Here is a 17,179-nt window from a genome sequence, read left to right as displayed (position 1 = left end):
CATGGACACTACATTAACAAAATGGGGTACTCACACATTTCTTGCTCAGTTGTGTTCTTCTGTGTGCAAGAATCCTCATTCCTTAGTAATTCCATTGTGCTTCTGAATTTATTGTTCATTATTAGAAGTTATCTGGAAATACAAAGTGTAGAAATGTAAGCAGGTACTTGTTTGCTCATTAAAATATGTGAGGGAAAAGGCCTTCTGATTGCTGTGGGCTTTGAAATGTGGCCCTTGGTAGCAGTTTTGAAAAGTTATTTAGAGTATGGATATCAGCTGACAGCTCAAAGTCCTTTAAATTTGGGAATATTAAATATTATAGATGTATAAATCATTTATTTAAGCAGATGGCTGAAAATATGTGGTCATCTTGTTACTGTGGAAGGAATGTAGTGTTACTTTCTGGAAGGAATGTAGTATTTATGTTTGTTTATGTATAGGCAATAGTGCAGTTTATAGTGTAATATTGGTTTTGGCAGCAAGGATGGTCTACCTGAAAAATAAGATCCTTAAACATGCCAAATATTTCTGTAGCACACAGACATGTAAGTACTCCCAACAACTTACCTTTTCAGGTAAGGCAAGACAGCCTCCTGAATTTTATGAGTTTTAAAATTAGCAGGACTCATAATTTACTTCTCATTAAAATTAAACATTTATAGTAGTAGCTGTAGATTGCAGTGTTTGTATGGCTACATTGTGCATGCTGTTGTACTGGAAGTTTGTTTAATGTTCATTTTTAGATGTATTTCAGTAAAAGTCTTGACACTTAAGGCAGAAAGTTTTAAAAAACTAAACACAACAAAATTAAAAAAAAAACCAAAAACAAACAAACAAACAAAAAAAAAACAAAACCGAAAACACCAGAAAGCCCCAAGAAACAAAACCCCCAAAATGGAGTATTGTATTTGATTGTAGACCATCTTTATTCTGTTAGCTCAGTGGTCCATGGAGTTATGTCCAATGGATTAAAGCAGCTTTGTTGAATTATTTACCATATAGATCTCATCCAAGTTCTTATTGGATTGCAGTATTTTAATGAAATGATTGCACTGAAGGAATTCTGAAGGTGCTTGCCCTCACTGCTGCCATAACCCCCTCACTCAGCAGAGTAGCAGGGTGGCAGAACTTGTTAGCAGAATTCACAAGGCAATATTTATTCTCAAAGCAGATTTCAACCACTATTTAAAAAAATCCCCTTATTTTCAGCAAAGTGACACCATCCACAGTGAGAACTAGAGAAAAGACAGCTGATTCCTGAAATATGTGAAATAACTGGAATAAAAATAATGGCCTATGCTTAACTGTATTGTCTTTTACAGTGAACTTGTCTTGTTAGAAAGAAATTGTGGTTATTTCTTTATAGAAAAAAATATTGATACCCCAAGGCCAAATTTGAGATTTCTCTGAACCTCTCAATTGTTGCTGGGAATTGCAGTTCCTTGTCTTCTCCTGGCTCGTCAGGAGTTGCAAACCATGCGAGAGAATTAGGTGGTGTCTCGTGTGTGCAACATCTTACCATGTCTCATATTGCAGAGAAATTTTTAGAACTCAGAACATGTTTTGAAATGTGAAATTTCTTTACAAATTTCTTTACTTGGAAGCTGTTCAGTTACTGCTCTGCTGCCAAAGCAGGTGAGGGCATTCCATGGTGCTTGTTTTCTTTTGTCCAAATGCAACAAGTGCTTCTATCTCCTCTAACCTGCACTTTGGAGCAGCACAGCTGAATGTGGAGCTGGTTGGGCTGCACTTCTCTCTTACTAAAGTTCCAAGGCATAATGTGAGCAGAGCCGTAGGTGTTTGGGGAACTCTCTTGGCTGTGTCATAGGTTATTTAGATCTTGCTCCCTCTCAGCTCATATACCTTAACATTTTCTCGTTATAGCAACAATAATTTAAGCAAAGGGAGGAGATCTGTACTTTCAAATAACCTTCACAGTAAATGTACACTCTGTAGAGCATGACTTTCACAATTCATTGCCTGATACATGAGGCATGCAGGGCCACTTGGGCTCAGCAGACTATTTCAGGTTCTCCGTTCAATTCAATCATTCAGTATTAACAAAGTATTTCTATATTCTTGTCGGTTCTGCACCTGGTTTAAAGTAGGTTGTCTAGAAATTCTGCAGAGTTTCTTACTGCATGTTCATAGCTGCTGCTTGCATTTCCAACATCTGTCTTGTGTATGAAGTATCTGATCGATGTTAGAGTTTCAGTGCCAGTGTTCTGCTGTGTGACTGTTGGTGGCTGCAGTCCTCAACATCAGGACTGGCATTGTTACCCCTTGTTGGGCTATGGATTGAATAGATTTTTGAGTGTATTCTTCTGTGGGAATACGACATCTATGTTTAAAAACACCTTTAGTTTAATTTTATATCAGTATGAATCGTGCAGGTGTTCATACCAGTAGTTGTCCATGAAAATGGTTTAGTTGATCCTTTCCTCCGCTTCTGGAGCTGCAGTCTGGCCACTGGCTTTGCACTGTTAATGATCTCTACCCGTTTGTTGTCTTCTGAATTTCATTAAACTGGCCCCATGGTGTTTAACCAGTGTTATGAACACACCTGTTAAGTGTCAGCTGAGACTATGAGCTCAAATGTGTTTGTCATACCTGAACTGGAAGCATTAGTTGATATGTGACATATATTAGAAACAGGGAATTTTCGCTGTTGTTTTGAAATTGTTACTAAATCAAAAAGAAAAAAGATCTTAATCATTCAGATTTTATAAGTTGCTATTTAAGTATGAAATAATATGTATTATCTAATTTGTAGGAGAGGGTATTTTTATTACGAATTATGAGACTCATTCCTACAGAAAGAAAAATCTTGTGCTGTTGATACACTGCATTTATATATTCAAGTTTGTTTATTTTGAGTAATAGTGAATTGTTTCAGTCATACAACTATATACATATTATTAAAAATACACTTTCAGAGGGGAGTTTCATTACAATGCAATAAAACCAGTTTATTTTATGAGACTTCTGGATGTTCTTGGTTGTCCAAAATGATGCACTAGTGTATTCTGTAATGTTTTCCAGCACATTATATTGCATAGGGATTTTAAAAAAAAATATCTAAGCTGAATCATACTTTTCACAATTTAAGCTTATTACTATTCACAATGAGTGTGTGAAAAAGCTCCATCAGTTGAGGTGGTCAAATAATCTTGGTAAAGATTTCGTTCAACAAAAAACTACCTTTTTTTTTTCTAGTAGAAAACTTTTGCCATTACCGAAGTTGTTATATATTTATGAGAGCATTTACAAAACTTTATCTAATTTTTATTGACAATGTTTCTTAAACATACTTATGTGGGGCTACCTAATTTTTGTTTATTGTGCATTGTGTCTACGTGTGAAGAAACAGGTTTTGCAGACTAAAAATAATCTGGATCATTTTAAGGAGTAAGAAACTGATTCAGAAGTGGGCCCATTTACCCCAAATTGTTTCCCTCCTTTCCACCAAACCCCCATAGTGGTTGGTAACCATCTTCTGTTGGTATGAATACTTCTATGGGCAGTTATACCCATCTGTGTTCTTAAATAGTTCCTTTACCTGTAACCTAACTGTCTTCTTTTTAAAACAGCTTCAGGCTCTCCTTCAGATCTGGCCCAAGCTGCTGCCCAGAGAAGCTTTGGAGCTGTTGGATTTCAATTACCCAGATCAGTATGTCAGGGAATATGCAGTGGGTTGTTTAAAGCAGATGAGGTGAGTATGTTGTATTACTTTACCATCTGAGGATTTCTGGGGTGGAAAACTGCAGTCAGTTTGTTTACAGGAAAAAAAACAACCCGGAGAGGAAAGAGTTAAACACTGCCTACCATGAATAGATGGTCAAATAAAGCAGTCAAATTTCTAGATAGGGACATTGGCAGCCAAATAAAACCTTTTTATTCTGGCATCTCGTAGTCAACAATGATTATTTTCCATGTTGCAAAGTGCACCTTTGTCCAAGGAAGGGACAAACACACACAACCCTCTCTGGGACAAAGGGAGAGCGAGATACTGTGAGAACTTCTTAAAAACAAAGGGAGAAATATTACAGTAGTCAAATCCTGTAAGACCTACTGTGCAGCCACCTCACACTCTGTGTCAGGGGTTGGCTGCCTCACAAAATAGGAACGTAAGCTGTAGCATATAATAAATAATGAGAGAATTACTGATGTGTTTGTTCTTCACAGGAGCCTTCTCTCTCTGCAGTTCTTCCTTTATTGCTTTTCATTCTGCTCGCCACTGTAACCTAGGGCAAGACTTGTGTAACATTATCATTACTGCATATTTCCTGTCCTTGAATTCTGAATTCTCTGTGGTGAATAGTTTAATGATTAATTTTTTAACGGTCAAGGCTAGACTTTTGGGGTAAGAAAAAATAAATTATCTGGACTTCTTTCAAATGGGAACAAGCAGTTTTAGCTGCCCGGCTATCCTAATAATACCAAATTGTTATGTCTGGAATTATTTCCATCTGGCAGTTTTGCACTAAGATGTGTATTATCCTTCTCCATGTGATTGAAAAATTGTGGAATGCTCTTGCTATTGAAACAAATCTGCTATTGGATTTTTCATATGCATCTGAATTTCTGGAGTATCATCAATCTACTTACTCTTACTAACTGCCTTGATGTATCTCATTCTAGTGATGAAGAGCTTTCTCAGTATCTTCTCCAACTTGTGCAAGTCCTGAAGTATGAGCCCTTTCTGGATTGTGCACTCTCCAGGTTTCTCTTGGAAAGAGCACTCGCCAACAGGCGAATAGGACAGATGTTGTTCTGGCATCTAAGGTAGGAGTTCTTCCCTTTTGTCTTTCTGAAATTGAGCCTGATTGGACTTTCAAATTTGATTTCTTGAGGATTTTGCTAAATGAGCCATTTTCATAGTATTCTATAAGTCCTCTTTATGTTTCTTTATCTTTGGCATTTAGAGATCAGAGCAAGTCTATCATTAAATAAAGTGATTTGTAATCTACCACATGATGAAAGAACTGCAATAGAATAAAAGTAGTTTTGTGTGTCATTTCTACTTTTGGTGAGCAGTTTCATGAATGGCAGAAGCCTTGCAGAATGGACTATAGGTTTATTCTGGCTCCAAAGCACATTTTATTTTAATATTTCTAACTAAAAAGAGGAAGTACTACATGAAAATGTTTTGGAGGATAATTAACTCTGGTATAAAGTTCAATGGTTTGATTCAATGTGTTCCCCTTTGGACAAATGTGGGCTTTTCCCTTACAAAGATTTGGGAGCATGTGGTTTAACATCAGCCCTGATTGTCAGGATCATCTTCTGTAACTTCTCAGTACTGCTCTGAGTAAAAGGGGGTCCTGAAACAGGTATTCAGTTGCTACCTCTAAACATTAACACCACTGCCTCCAGAGCAGTCCTGGACCTTGCAACAAGTGGCATGTACCAAACCTGGCCTGTCTTCATAGTCTTCAGCACAGAAGTGTTCTGCTATTTCTTAAGAATTCTGGCTTTTTGTTTTATCTACATGTCCATGATGTGGTTTTATGTTTGATTTGGGGTTTTGTAATGACTGTTAGAACACAGATCTGTAAGTGCCATGGTCTGACAAGAAGCCTTTCTCCTCACAGGTCAGAGGTTCACATCCCTGCTGTCTCAGTGCAGTTTGGTTTGATTCTGGAAGCTTACTGCAGAGGAAGTGTTGCTCACATGAAAGTGCTTGCTAAACAGGTATGGGCTCCCCTTCTCCTGGCAGGCTTGACTTCTCTGAGCTTGTAACTGATACTCATTCCATTGTTCCTGTGGGGCATATTGGTTACCTTGACAAAGTCCATCTGCTGGGACTGGGGGAGAGAAGGGAGCATGTGTGACACAGAGAATTAAAAGGGCTAAATGGATGATGGAGCTGCCTCCCTGGTACAGAGGGCAGCCAGTGCTGTGGGGCCTCAGAGGTAGTGAGCTGGTTTTATAGATGTGAGAGGTACCTCCAGCAGCATGGATGTATTCCAGGTACAGCAGCAGACTCTGTGGATTGTTAACTGAAGAAGGCCTTCTGTGCACTTGACCTTTTTCCCTCAGTAAAGGCAACTTGTTCTAAATTTTACTTAGATGACTCCAAGACTACTTCCTGCAGCTTTGGCTTTTGTTAAAGTGTGATGCAAAACCCCTTGAAGTTGTAGTATAGTGTAGTGCTCCCTGGAAATAGAGGTGTTGAAGTAACCCAAATACTCATTTTAGTGTTAATATAGATGTGCTATTTCCAGAGGGAAAAAAAAAAGAAAAAAAAGGAGAGAGATGTGTTTGCTTTTAAATGCCCTAAAAAGCATGAGAGGTTTGCTTTTAAAAACACTAATAAGTCTATCAGCAGATCATTAAGAGACACTCACAAATCATGTTTGAAGTCTCTCATGAAGTCACTCATGCAGTTTTAGTGAGTTAATTTAGATTGTGACCATAAAAATATTTGAAACATGATCTCCCTTGGAGTTAATGTATTTGCTGTATCAGATCACAAAGACTCACTCAGTGTATGACTGACTGGTGAGTGGCATTTGTCTGCATTAAAACTATCTTTTGGGAGGCATATGGAACAGGAATGTTCTGCTGTGCTCTTTATTGCTGCAGCTCACAGGGCATGGAAGAGACCATCTCTTACATATGTGTGCTTGTTAGCATTGTCAGAATCATAAAAAGATAAGGTAGTGAAATGCTTTAAGCAATAGATGCAAGGTCAGTAAAGTTTTTGTGCACTTTACAGGAAGCAAATGTCAGTACAATCAAAGAAAGGGCAAAAAAATTCCCAACTGTACAAACACGGAAGAAATTCAAAGTAGAAATACTTCAAAAAGTTCCTGTTTGTACAACACAGGTTCCATTTTGTTCCCCTGTCACTGATGTTTGTACAGCTCCTAGAATAGTGGAAAAGCAGAGGGCTTTTGGTTTTGACAGATGGCTGACCTGGCAGGTCTCCACTGCCCAGTTTTATAATCAAACTGCATACAATTTCCACAGCATCCTGCCTGACAGGGTTCAGTCTGTGGGAGGGGTAAGTTTTGACTCAGCACCTTGTAAGTTAGACTGAAGCTTCCTTGTATAGAAATCAGCTTTCATAATTACTACCCTGGTGCTGTTTTCTGGAGAATCTCTGTATTGCTGAGCACGTTAACTGTGGCTGGTGCAAACACAGCTGGTTGTTATAAGAACTGTTTTGTAGTTGGCCAACAAGTTGTTTAGCTGTAGAAATTGTATTGGTTGTATGTGCTGTCTACGTTTCTTACAGAGGGCTTTGCTCTGTCAGTGTTGTACATTTACAACAGTAGTTTTCTTAGAAATTATGTACCAGTAGAAAACTTTCAAAAAACAGAATGGAAAGAAAGAGTTAAACTACTTGTATTACTGCAAATAATTACCTTGACTTTTTACACATTTTTAGCTTAAAAATACTGTTTAGTTGAGATGCTGTGATTTGGAGCACCTTGGTTGATTCGAGCTTTTGCCTTATGCCTGACTTCAGCAGCATTTTAATGACAAACATTTAAGACTCTGAACTGTGACAATTGTCTGCAAGTGGTCACGTGGCCACATCTTATTGGGTGCAACTTAATGTGAACAATGAAGAATCTGCATCCACATCTACTCTCAAATGGTGTCTGATTTTGTTAGAAATATGAAGCAATCAGTGTTTGTGTTGACTTATGTATGGATAGAGGCACCTAGTTATGTGCTTGGTTGAATTAGTATTTGTATTTTGAAGAAGGAATTTGTGTTGATGTATCATACATTAAAATGCCCCATTCATTTTTCAAGAAATGTTAAGTCATGCTTTTAAAAGTGACTCAAAGCTTAGGGGCTTTCATCCCATCAATGTCTCTGCTAATTATGAAAATGGTATTTCTGGAACGTGAGTGACTTAATTGCCATCTGTTATTTCCATTTTTAAAAAGCTGGAGATTTAATACATTGTTTTGTTTTCAAATGGGATTTTGCACTGTATTATATGTTAAATTAGAGCAATAACTCTTAAAGATAAAATGTCTCTTTCAGGTGGAAGCCCTTAATAAAATGAAGACTTTAAATAGTCTAATTAAGCTGAATGCCATGAAGCAAAGCAAAGCAAAAGGAAAAGATGCCATGCATACATGTTTGAAACAAAATGCTTACAGAGAAGCACTTTCTGACCTTCAGTCTCCTCTGAATCCTTCTGTTATACTTTCAGAACTGCAGTGAGTAAAGAATGAGTGAATACAATTTCACTGTAGCTTTTGCATGGAATCAGTAGAGCAGAAACTTCCTCTGGCTGTGTTGTTCAGCTGATGTGCTGTCATGGGGAGCTTTTCCTGTGGTGAGGGGTCTGCTGGGATTCTTCCTAAGGTTAAGATACCAGTTAAGTTAGAAGATATTTGTGATCTACCATGAAACTCAATATTCTCTTAACTGATCCATTACCATAGCTAAACATATTTAAATATAAACCTCAAAGTGCATTAGACTGCATTCCTTCCTTCTGTTTATAACAATAAGCACTAAAACTTTTCACAACACATAAAGTCTGAAAATTGATGGGAAGGAATATAAAGAAAACTATTTTCTCTGAAAATGAGGATGCTTGATTTAAGCCCTAGAGATGTGTATGCCAATCAAATACAGTCCATCTATAATATGTCCATAGCTTGATAAGTGCTCATAGCATAGCTGCAGAATGAATGCTGAGAGAGCATTTAGGTATTTCCAAACTGGAAGTCTGTGTTCTGGCATGTTCTGAACCATGGTTAGACCTTTTCAGTTGAATTATTCTTATTTGACTAAAACTTCTGTTGTATTGTCTTCTAGTGTTGAGAAGTGTAGATACATGGATTCTAAAATGAAGCCTCTGTGGATAGTATACAACAACAAAATGTTTGGAGGAGATCTTGTAGGGATCATCTTTAAAAATGGTGATGGTAAGTAATGCTAAAAACTTTAAATTTTTCCTTTTCATTGCCATGCTTGCACTTAAGCTATGTTGCTGTGTTTTGCCATAATGTAAAGGTGGATTACTCTAACACTGGTAAACATTCAGCATCTTCTTCTGACTGAGTTTCAGAGTACAGGCATGGCCAGTCATGATGGTGTAATTATGGTTAATGCCACTTTAACCCTTAGGCTCGAGGAGTGTTTTTAGATACCTTTTCCTGAGGGCCTTATAAACTTCAGAAAGTTTGTTTGCAACACAGTGAGAACTTGAAGCAGCAGTTTCACCCTTTGGTTACAGATCTCCGACAGGACATGTTGACGCTCCAGATTTTGCGTTTGATGGACATCCTTTGGAAAGAAGCTGGTCTGGATCTCCGGTAAGGATCTCTGGAGGGCCAGTTTCTTTGGATGGAGAGTCTACTTTTAAAAGTAAAGCTTTCCTGGTTTTAAGTACCTTCCCTACTGCCCCCTTTCTAAACATCTGTATGGATGCCCAAAGGTTTCAGTTGTCACAGCTGAGGTGAACCTTCTCTCCTTCCTGCTCTGAGCAGTCCCCTTAGGGCTGTTCACACTGACACAGTCACTGTGAGCACCTTCAGTGTAGGTGCTGAATCCCACTTTGTTTGCTTTTGTTGATAAAACACTATTTGGATGTCAGAAGACACTTTTCAGACCAGAAATATCTTTGTGTTTTTCAAAGTCTCTTGCAAAGCAGCTTTCTTACCTTCATATGCTTGCCAAGGTAAGCATTACTTCTTTGTAGGAATAGCAGGGTATCCCAAAGAGAAACAGGATCAGGCATTCTTCCATGTTATCATACAACCCTCTAGTACATGGGGAACTTTTCTACCCAGGTTATGCACCAGTTTTAGGTAATATCATTATCAAATTCTAATTAGTCTTTAGAAAAGTAGTCCTAAAGAAGGCACTGGGTGTCACATTATTATAAACCATTTGGAGGCCATAAATTCAATTTTATATGTCTGTGCAAGGGCTGTGTTTAATTTTTCAGTGTGGGTTTTTTTTTGTAATTCTAGAAATATTTATTTAAATACTTATTTTAGTTTCTTTGAGCTCATTTCAAATGTTTTATGGTTCAAGCATAAACAGTGGGAGCTACATAAGGCACTTAACATCAGCACAGAGAAGTGCAATTATAAACTTGTTACTTGTTTGCTTATAGAAAGGTAGGAATGTGAATGACAAACTGTTTCTGGAAATGTACATTTGTGAGGTGGCTGAGTGTGTGTTAAGTTGAACACTGACTTGAGGAAACCTTAGATAATTTGTCATTATAAATAGACTCTGAGGAGACCAATCCATCATTTAGGGGCAAGGACAGCTTCTGGCAGCTGTGGAACTCCAAATGAGGCATCCTTTGGTTGCTGCCTTCCCAGAATCTTAGTTTGTGATGCCAGCCTGGGCCACACACTGTGCCTAGCAAACAGGAATAGTGATTAGAGTCATCAAATATGCTTCCCCTGACAAAGGCATTTTTTTTAAACTTAGCAAGGGAAAACCAAAAAGTAGCTCTGATGTCCAAGTTTTTTCTTAAAACTCTGAGAAGAAAAAAAAGTAGAAAGGGGAAGTTCCTAGTGAGAATTGAAGTTCTATATTTGGCCTCTTCCATTTATTTGCTTAACTGGGCTTGTTTTTGCTTGGGTATGAGTCATGATCTCAGGCAGAAAAATAGTGTCAAATAGAGCTGCTTTCCTGAAAAAGAGTGTCATATGCCTGTACCAATGCTTCTTGCCCTGTATTGTCCTTGGAGGCTTTAGTTTCCCTGAAGCTGTTCATTCCACTTGTGGATACAGAATGGATTTTGCACTTGTCAACTCTTCTCCACTACAGAAAGTTTGATAAGTCCATCCAAGTGAAATCAGGGCTTCTTGTGTCACTGGTGTCAGGGCAGAAGCACTTGCTGTTTGCCTCTCCCCATCAGTCATGTTGGGGAGAGCAAATTGTACAGCTTCTATGAAGCGTGGATCAAATGGCAACCAATCCACTGCCATCGAGGAGTTTGGGACGTGATCAGTTCCCTTTTAATTACACTGTGATCCACAGTAGTTTAGTAGTGATTTAAAATTAAATCTTAGCTCAGTCTGCGTCTGAGGCAAGCACGATATTCCCAATGGGATTTCTCTTCTCTAGAGAAGAACACTGAATATATATTGATTTTGAGGTCTCCAAAGCTGAAGGAGGGGAAGGGTTTGTTTGTTTGTTTAACTGTCAACTAATGTGTCTCATGGGTAAACTGGCCTTTTGCATGTGTGTGTTGTGCTGCCTGGGTTCCTGTGTGTGAGGTCTGACTGAACAACACAGCCAGGGCAGGGTTAGTAAGGAAAAGGAGATGTGTTTGTGCAGGAGGATGCAGCAGTGCTCCAGGAGGTCCTGGGCTGGCACTGGGTGGACTGTGCACGCACAGCTGAGTAAAACCTGAGGTGCAGACTGATCTGCTTCCCAGTGCAGAGCCAGCCATGAGCAGAATGACAAATGAAACTTTGAGACAGAAAAACTTTCAAACCCCCTGAAAAGTTACAACTCCTCAAGTTACAAATTCTGCCTGTGAAGTCCTGTATGGGCATACTCACAGTAGATTACATAGCTTATTCTACTATTTCCACAAGGAATGTTAAACTATTACAAATCCATGTCACAGCACAGGAGCATAACATGTCTTCCCAGGAATGCTGTGGGATCTGGGGTGTTGCACCTCTCAGGAAAGTGATCCTTGCATAAGTGTTTCAACTGCTTAACTTGTATTAGAGCAGCAAAGGTGTGTTAAGGGAAAAACTAGTAAAGTAACAGAGCAACAGAAAATCCTGAATTTCTGGAGTTTGATCTATGTTGACTAACTTTTGCTGTGGTAAATTGTCATAAAAGTATTTAATACTTGGTTACTTTTTTGTTTCACACTTGTTTATTGTGGGGTTTCATTTTCATCTCCCTTATGAGTGAGGTCTGATGTTATGTGGATGTGTATGAATGAAATCAGAATTCACACAAATACTGAAAATATATTTGTTGCAACTACAAGGAATGTCATCTTTTTTTAACTATTGGACCTGAAGTTACAGAGAATATGTTGATAAATTACCAGAATTTAGTGTGTATTTGGAAGGATACTGCTTTGGAGAATTAAACTCTTGAAAAAAAGAACAGTTTTAAAGGAGCGGAGAGAAAATTTTCTGTCCTGCTCAGGACTGCAGTATTGATCTGTCCATGGCTTCCACTGGCTTTAAAAAGCAGGGAGCGTATCCTGCTGGCAGCTGTTGAAGTCAGAAAGACCAGAATGAGATGGAAAGGGCCCAGAGGATTTGTCCCTAACTTGACTCCTGTCAAACCGTCTCTCTGACAAGGATGTTTTTTCCTCCGGTTATAAGCACAGAGCCCTCAAGGGGCTGAAGGCTTTCATCATTGCTTGCTTTTGAAGGGGAAGTTGCTGGAGCTGTGCCCAGTTAAGCTGCAAGTAGGGTGGGTTGAACTGCCATGGAAGAAGGCCAGCGTGCACTTTAACCTGGCAATATTTGGCTCCCATTTGTCGTGTCGTGATAAGGATGGGCTGTGCTTCCTTGAGTCGTGGGTGCTGCCATTGGATGGTTACAGACACTGTTCTGGTCATTGTGAGACCTGCTGGGCTGGGGACCTGGGCTGGAACTGGGACATAGATCAGAACAGAAATGGGAAGAGGGTTCCAAGTCTGCACTTCTTTTGTTGTTTTGAAGTTGAGTGTTCTCGAAATGCCCTGTTGAATCTGGTTTTCAGTTTGCTTTGTTGCCAGCAGAGTCCCAGATTATGTAGTTACTGCAGCTTGTGCTGTTTCAGTTGTGTGTTATCCCTGAGGTAGAGAAACTGCTCAGTTGCTTCATAGCTATTATGGCAAAAAAATGTCATTAATTTTGTATGGAATTTTATTTATTTTCCTTCTATGGCTTGGGATAACAGGCTGTGTCAGTTAGGAGATGAGGTTCTGCTTTGTAGCAATGAAATTTAATATCTATTTTATATATAAATAAAAATGACAGCTCCACCAGCAGTACTTTTTCTTTATATATATATATACACACATATAGAGATACATATGTACATGTATATGTATGTATATATGCACACACATCAATTTTAATACGTCCTGCAATTGGTTTATACGGCTCTGTAAGTTAGTGAGTGTTAGTCCATAGCTTGTGTACTGCAGTTAGATTTTCGTGGGCATCTGTTCTCTTATACCTGGATTTGCAATCACAGCTGAGATAATATTCTTCACCTGAGATGCCTGGCATGAGAACAGACACCTCAGTTTGGGATGCAGTGCCTTTGAAGAGTTTGCTATAAGTTTCCACACTGAGCTCCCATGCCATGGGGAGTTGGCATTCTGTTTAGCTTTTTGAGCATCTAGAGTGAGAAAACACTTATCTGTTTAGACACATCTCTCCTTAGTTCATATCCTTAACTGTGTCTTATTGTAATGCAGTGACATTGTTGAAGATATTTTTACTAGTCACAGTATATGAATGCACAGATATATTCTTAGATACCAGGCAAGTTAAGAGATGTATTCTTGTTTTTCATTGGGTTTCTATGCTTAAATTTGGTAAGAGTTGGGAAACATTTTATGTGTTTATATTTAGAATTTTAATTTGAAATAGGAATAAGGGGGGAAAGGACAAAATCCTTTTTTTTCCATTTACAGAAGTGATTTATCTGGAATGAGCAGGAGTGTGTTGGTGTCTGCCCGGGCAGGAATTAACAAATGCAAACGTGGGGCTCCCTCTGTGGGTCGTCCCCTGAAAGTACAAGTAACTGGGAAAAATTAGGCTTCTTAAAATTTCTTTTTTTTTTTTTACATATGTGTACATAATAGGAAAAATTAATGTTTTAAATGTATTGCTGGTATTTTACCTTCACAAGCAATTCGTGTATGTTGACCTTTGAGAGGTTTACTGTTTAAACGAGTGTGAGTATTCATCCCTCTCAGAAAATCGATACACTAAAGAAACATGTTGCTATTATCTGATTTTAACATGATTCTGTGTTTCCTTTCAGGATATTGCCCTATGGCTGTTTGGCGACTGGAGATCACTCTGGCCTTATTGAGGCTGTTTCTAGTTCAGAAACCATTGCTGACATTCAGTTAAATAGCAGCAATGTTGCTGCAGCTGCTGCCTTCAACAAGGACGCGCTCCTGAACTGGCTGAAGGAATACAATTTAGGGTAATTTCTACAGTTATTTTCTCAGCTACAGTATGAGCTACAAAATGCCTCTTAAGTTTCTCTTTTAATGTTGAGAGAGGTATGGTTCTTCTCGCAGGTTTGTTGCTAATTATTTTTCTATTATGTCAAATTCTGACTCAGATTGCTGGTGCCCTTGGACCTGGCATTTGCAGCATTTTCACTGTATGTTGTTGAGTTATACTAGATTTAGCAAAATGAACGAACGTGGGTCTCAAGTCTTGATGTCGTTGCCTTTTTTATTGCCTATTCTCTATGGCTGCTTTTACAGTAATTTTTCTCAAGTAAGCCTGGTTTTACAGCATCCTAAGGACTTGTGGTTTATACAAGCAAAAATCCTACTTGGGATCAAGGCATGACATGAATTACCAATAGTTTGAACTACTATTGTTTGTCTTTGTGGTTACAGAGATGACTTGGATCGAGCCATTGAAGAATTTACTCTGTCTTGTGCTGGCTACTGTGTAGCTACTTATGTGTTGGGAATTGGTGACAGACACAGTGACAACATCATGGTCAGAAAAAATGGGCAGGTAAAAATCCTTTCCCTGGGCAGAATAACAGTGTGCAAGAATTGTCTTGAGAACTTGTAATTTCTTTGATTTCTTGGTGAAATTAAATTCACACGTGGTTAGAAATTATGCCTTTGTTCACTGAGAATTGAAGAAAGCTTCAAGAAGAGGAAATGTGATGCTGGTGGAAGGACAGAGCAGTGCCTATTCAATAAGCAATTCTATATCAAGAGAGGCTGTTCTGTAGAGCTTTTTCAGAACACCCAAGAGGTCTGTTAACGGTTCAGATTCATTGAACAAAAGTAATCTTAGAGTGTCTTGCAAAAGACCATCCTTAAAAATTTTGCATTTTGGAGCAGCGCAGTTTCCCCAAAGTGACAGCTCAGCCCTGCAGAAATGTTCAGTGTGGAACCCAGTACCAGCACAATGCTGTGCACTGAGCACCTGGGTGAGCTCTTAGACATGTATTTTCTTGCTTTGTGCTGTAAAACTTGTCTGATTTACTTGACACTATTCTGCCTAGAAAACTAGTAAAGGTTATAAGAGTTTTACAGACATTTGCAGTATTCATTTAAGTTTGTACCTACTGGAAGAAAGCTGAAATGCCCTTATCTTTGATTCTAAAATGGGAGAACTGCCACAGGTTCCTCGAGATTAACTTAATTCTGCTGGCTTTGCCTCTGTCTTTATGTGGGAAGCCCTTGGATATGATGATGATGAGCCTCGTGGGCTCATCCTTGGGCTCATTTTTCTGGGTGATATTGCCAGCAAGACATCTAGTGGCAGACAGCAGCACCATAAACCTCAGATAATATTTGCTGCAGTGGCCACTCATAAGAGCGTGGAAATTATCACTGACTTTAAATCTTGAAATGTTTTCAAACTAACCCCAAGAGCTGAAACCATGGGCTGTGGAGAGTTGCATTAGGAGTTACAACTGTTCTTAATACCAGCATCTGGAAGAGATATTAGAAAAGTGACATATTTCACTGGAGAAATTAACTTCTAATTCTGTTACTTTTTTTAGCTCTTTCACATAGATTTTGGGCATATTCTTGGAAACTTTAAGTCCAAGTTTGGAATTAAAAGGGAACGGGTACCTTTCATACTCACCTACGATTTCATTCATGTTATTCAACAAGGAAAAACAGGGAACACTGAAAAATTTGGTCGGTGAGTGTTACTTTGATCTCTTTGTAACCGAGATAATCTCTGGTGTTAATTTCCAACACACCAGGAACCTATCTGGGTTTGGTTTGCACATTTGCACTTGTGTGGAGGTGTCCTAACATGCATTTACTGTCCTGTCTGCTGCTCTACCTGAGCTAGAATGTACATACAGAGTATTTCGTAACCAGAAGCTGCAGCTCTGCAGTGGGAAGATGCAGTTCTACCTCCCACAGCAGGAGGTGGCAGGTTTTGCTGGGCTTATTTGTTTTTGCCTTCAGCAGCACTGGGCACTAGGCAAGAGTGCCACAGACTGTTATTCAGGTGAGGTGAAGCTTTGGCCTTAGGAACGGGCTCCCTTTTGCCCTTCTTGTCCATCAGTGCACGCTCAGGGTGCTACCCCATCCTGACCTTGCTTGGACAGGCATGGAGAGCCATGTGCTCATAATCCAGACAACAGAGATTAGGGACAGGTTGGGTTGATATCGAGGGACTGCGATAGAGCTTTTGTTTTTTCACTGTAGGTCCACTCAATAGGATCACGAGGGAATTTCACCGAACAAATTCTCAGGAGATGGGACACTGGCATGTTCTTTCCAAAGAACAACTGGTGGTCTTTTGTGCTGATGTTTTAAGGGCTTGTTGCAGAGCCATGGGATATGTTTGTGAGAATGCATTAAAGGTTCTGCAGACATCTCTGTCCTTTCTGTTCCCGTGTTCCTACAATACGTGTGTTAGACCAGATAACAAATTTTGGAAATCGTTGTGTGCCTTTGTCCTCTGTGGAAGTTCTGACGTGTTGTGTTCATTGCATGTGCCCTGGCTGGACACAAAGGTTCCGGCAGTATTGTGAAGAAGCCTACTTGATCCTGCGGAAACACGGGAACCTATTTATTACACTCTTTGCACTGATGTTGACTGCAGGTCTTCCAGAGCTGACCTCTGTCAAGGACATCCAGTATCTCAAGGTAAAGTAAGATTTACAGCTCAGCAGGACTTAGCATTTTTCGAGGTTGTGAATTTTTGATTCCAAGATGAATACATTTTAATTGTTTTGCATTTCTGCCAAGATTTCCACACAGTCCTCAAAGCTTTCTTTTTCAGCTCTATAGCACAAGGTCTATAGTCAGTACTAGTGCTCAGAGGAAACTGTTCCTTTCATGAGTTCAGGGGCCCTGCATCTTAAATGTAGTCTTCTCAGGGGTGTTTCCATCTTGGCTCATACACAAGCATAGACCCATAAAGGTGAAAATCATTTGCTTAATTCTTTTTCAGTTTTATCTTTAAACCCAGAAAGTACCACTGATGGTACACTGATGGCTCAATGAATAGGTGAAAAAGTGTCAAAACAGGAC

General features: G+C 39.1%; 1 protein-coding gene across 5 annotated transcripts in view; it reads left to right on the top strand.

The window, feature by feature from the left end:
* Positions 1-17,179, top strand: part of PIK3CB (phosphatidylinositol-4,5-bisphosphate 3-kinase catalytic subunit beta) — an 83,918-nt gene that overhangs the window by 54,503 nt on the left and 12,236 nt on the right. For all 5 annotated transcript variants that reach the window (XM_027729327.2, XM_039378767.1, XM_027729324.2 and 2 more), the window contains 10 exons: positions 3,591-3,712; positions 4,642-4,785; positions 5,595-5,694; positions 8,008-8,186; positions 8,794-8,903; positions 9,215-9,293; positions 13,960-14,127; positions 14,555-14,678; positions 15,685-15,830; positions 16,660-16,792. In XM_027729327.2, the coding sequence (XP_027585128.1) occupies positions 3,591-3,712; positions 4,642-4,785; positions 5,595-5,694; positions 8,008-8,186; positions 8,794-8,903; positions 9,215-9,293; positions 13,960-14,127; positions 14,555-14,678; positions 15,685-15,830; positions 16,660-16,792 (1,305 nt within the window). The remainder of the gene's footprint in view (positions 1-3,590; positions 3,713-4,641; positions 4,786-5,594; positions 5,695-8,007; positions 8,187-8,793; positions 8,904-9,214; positions 9,294-13,959; positions 14,128-14,554; positions 14,679-15,684; positions 15,831-16,659; positions 16,793-17,179) is intronic.

Source organism: Pipra filicauda, unplaced genomic scaffold, assembly GCF_003945595.2.
Source record: "Pipra filicauda isolate LSUMZ 115617 unplaced genomic scaffold, ASM394559v2 scaffold146_size1912638_pilon, whole genome shotgun sequence".
In the NCBI taxonomy this organism is placed as follows: domain Eukaryota; kingdom Metazoa; phylum Chordata; class Aves; order Passeriformes; family Pipridae; genus Pipra; species Pipra filicauda.
The sequence above is the reverse complement of the archived record's forward strand: the minus strand, read 5'-3'. Positions and strand labels throughout refer to the sequence as shown.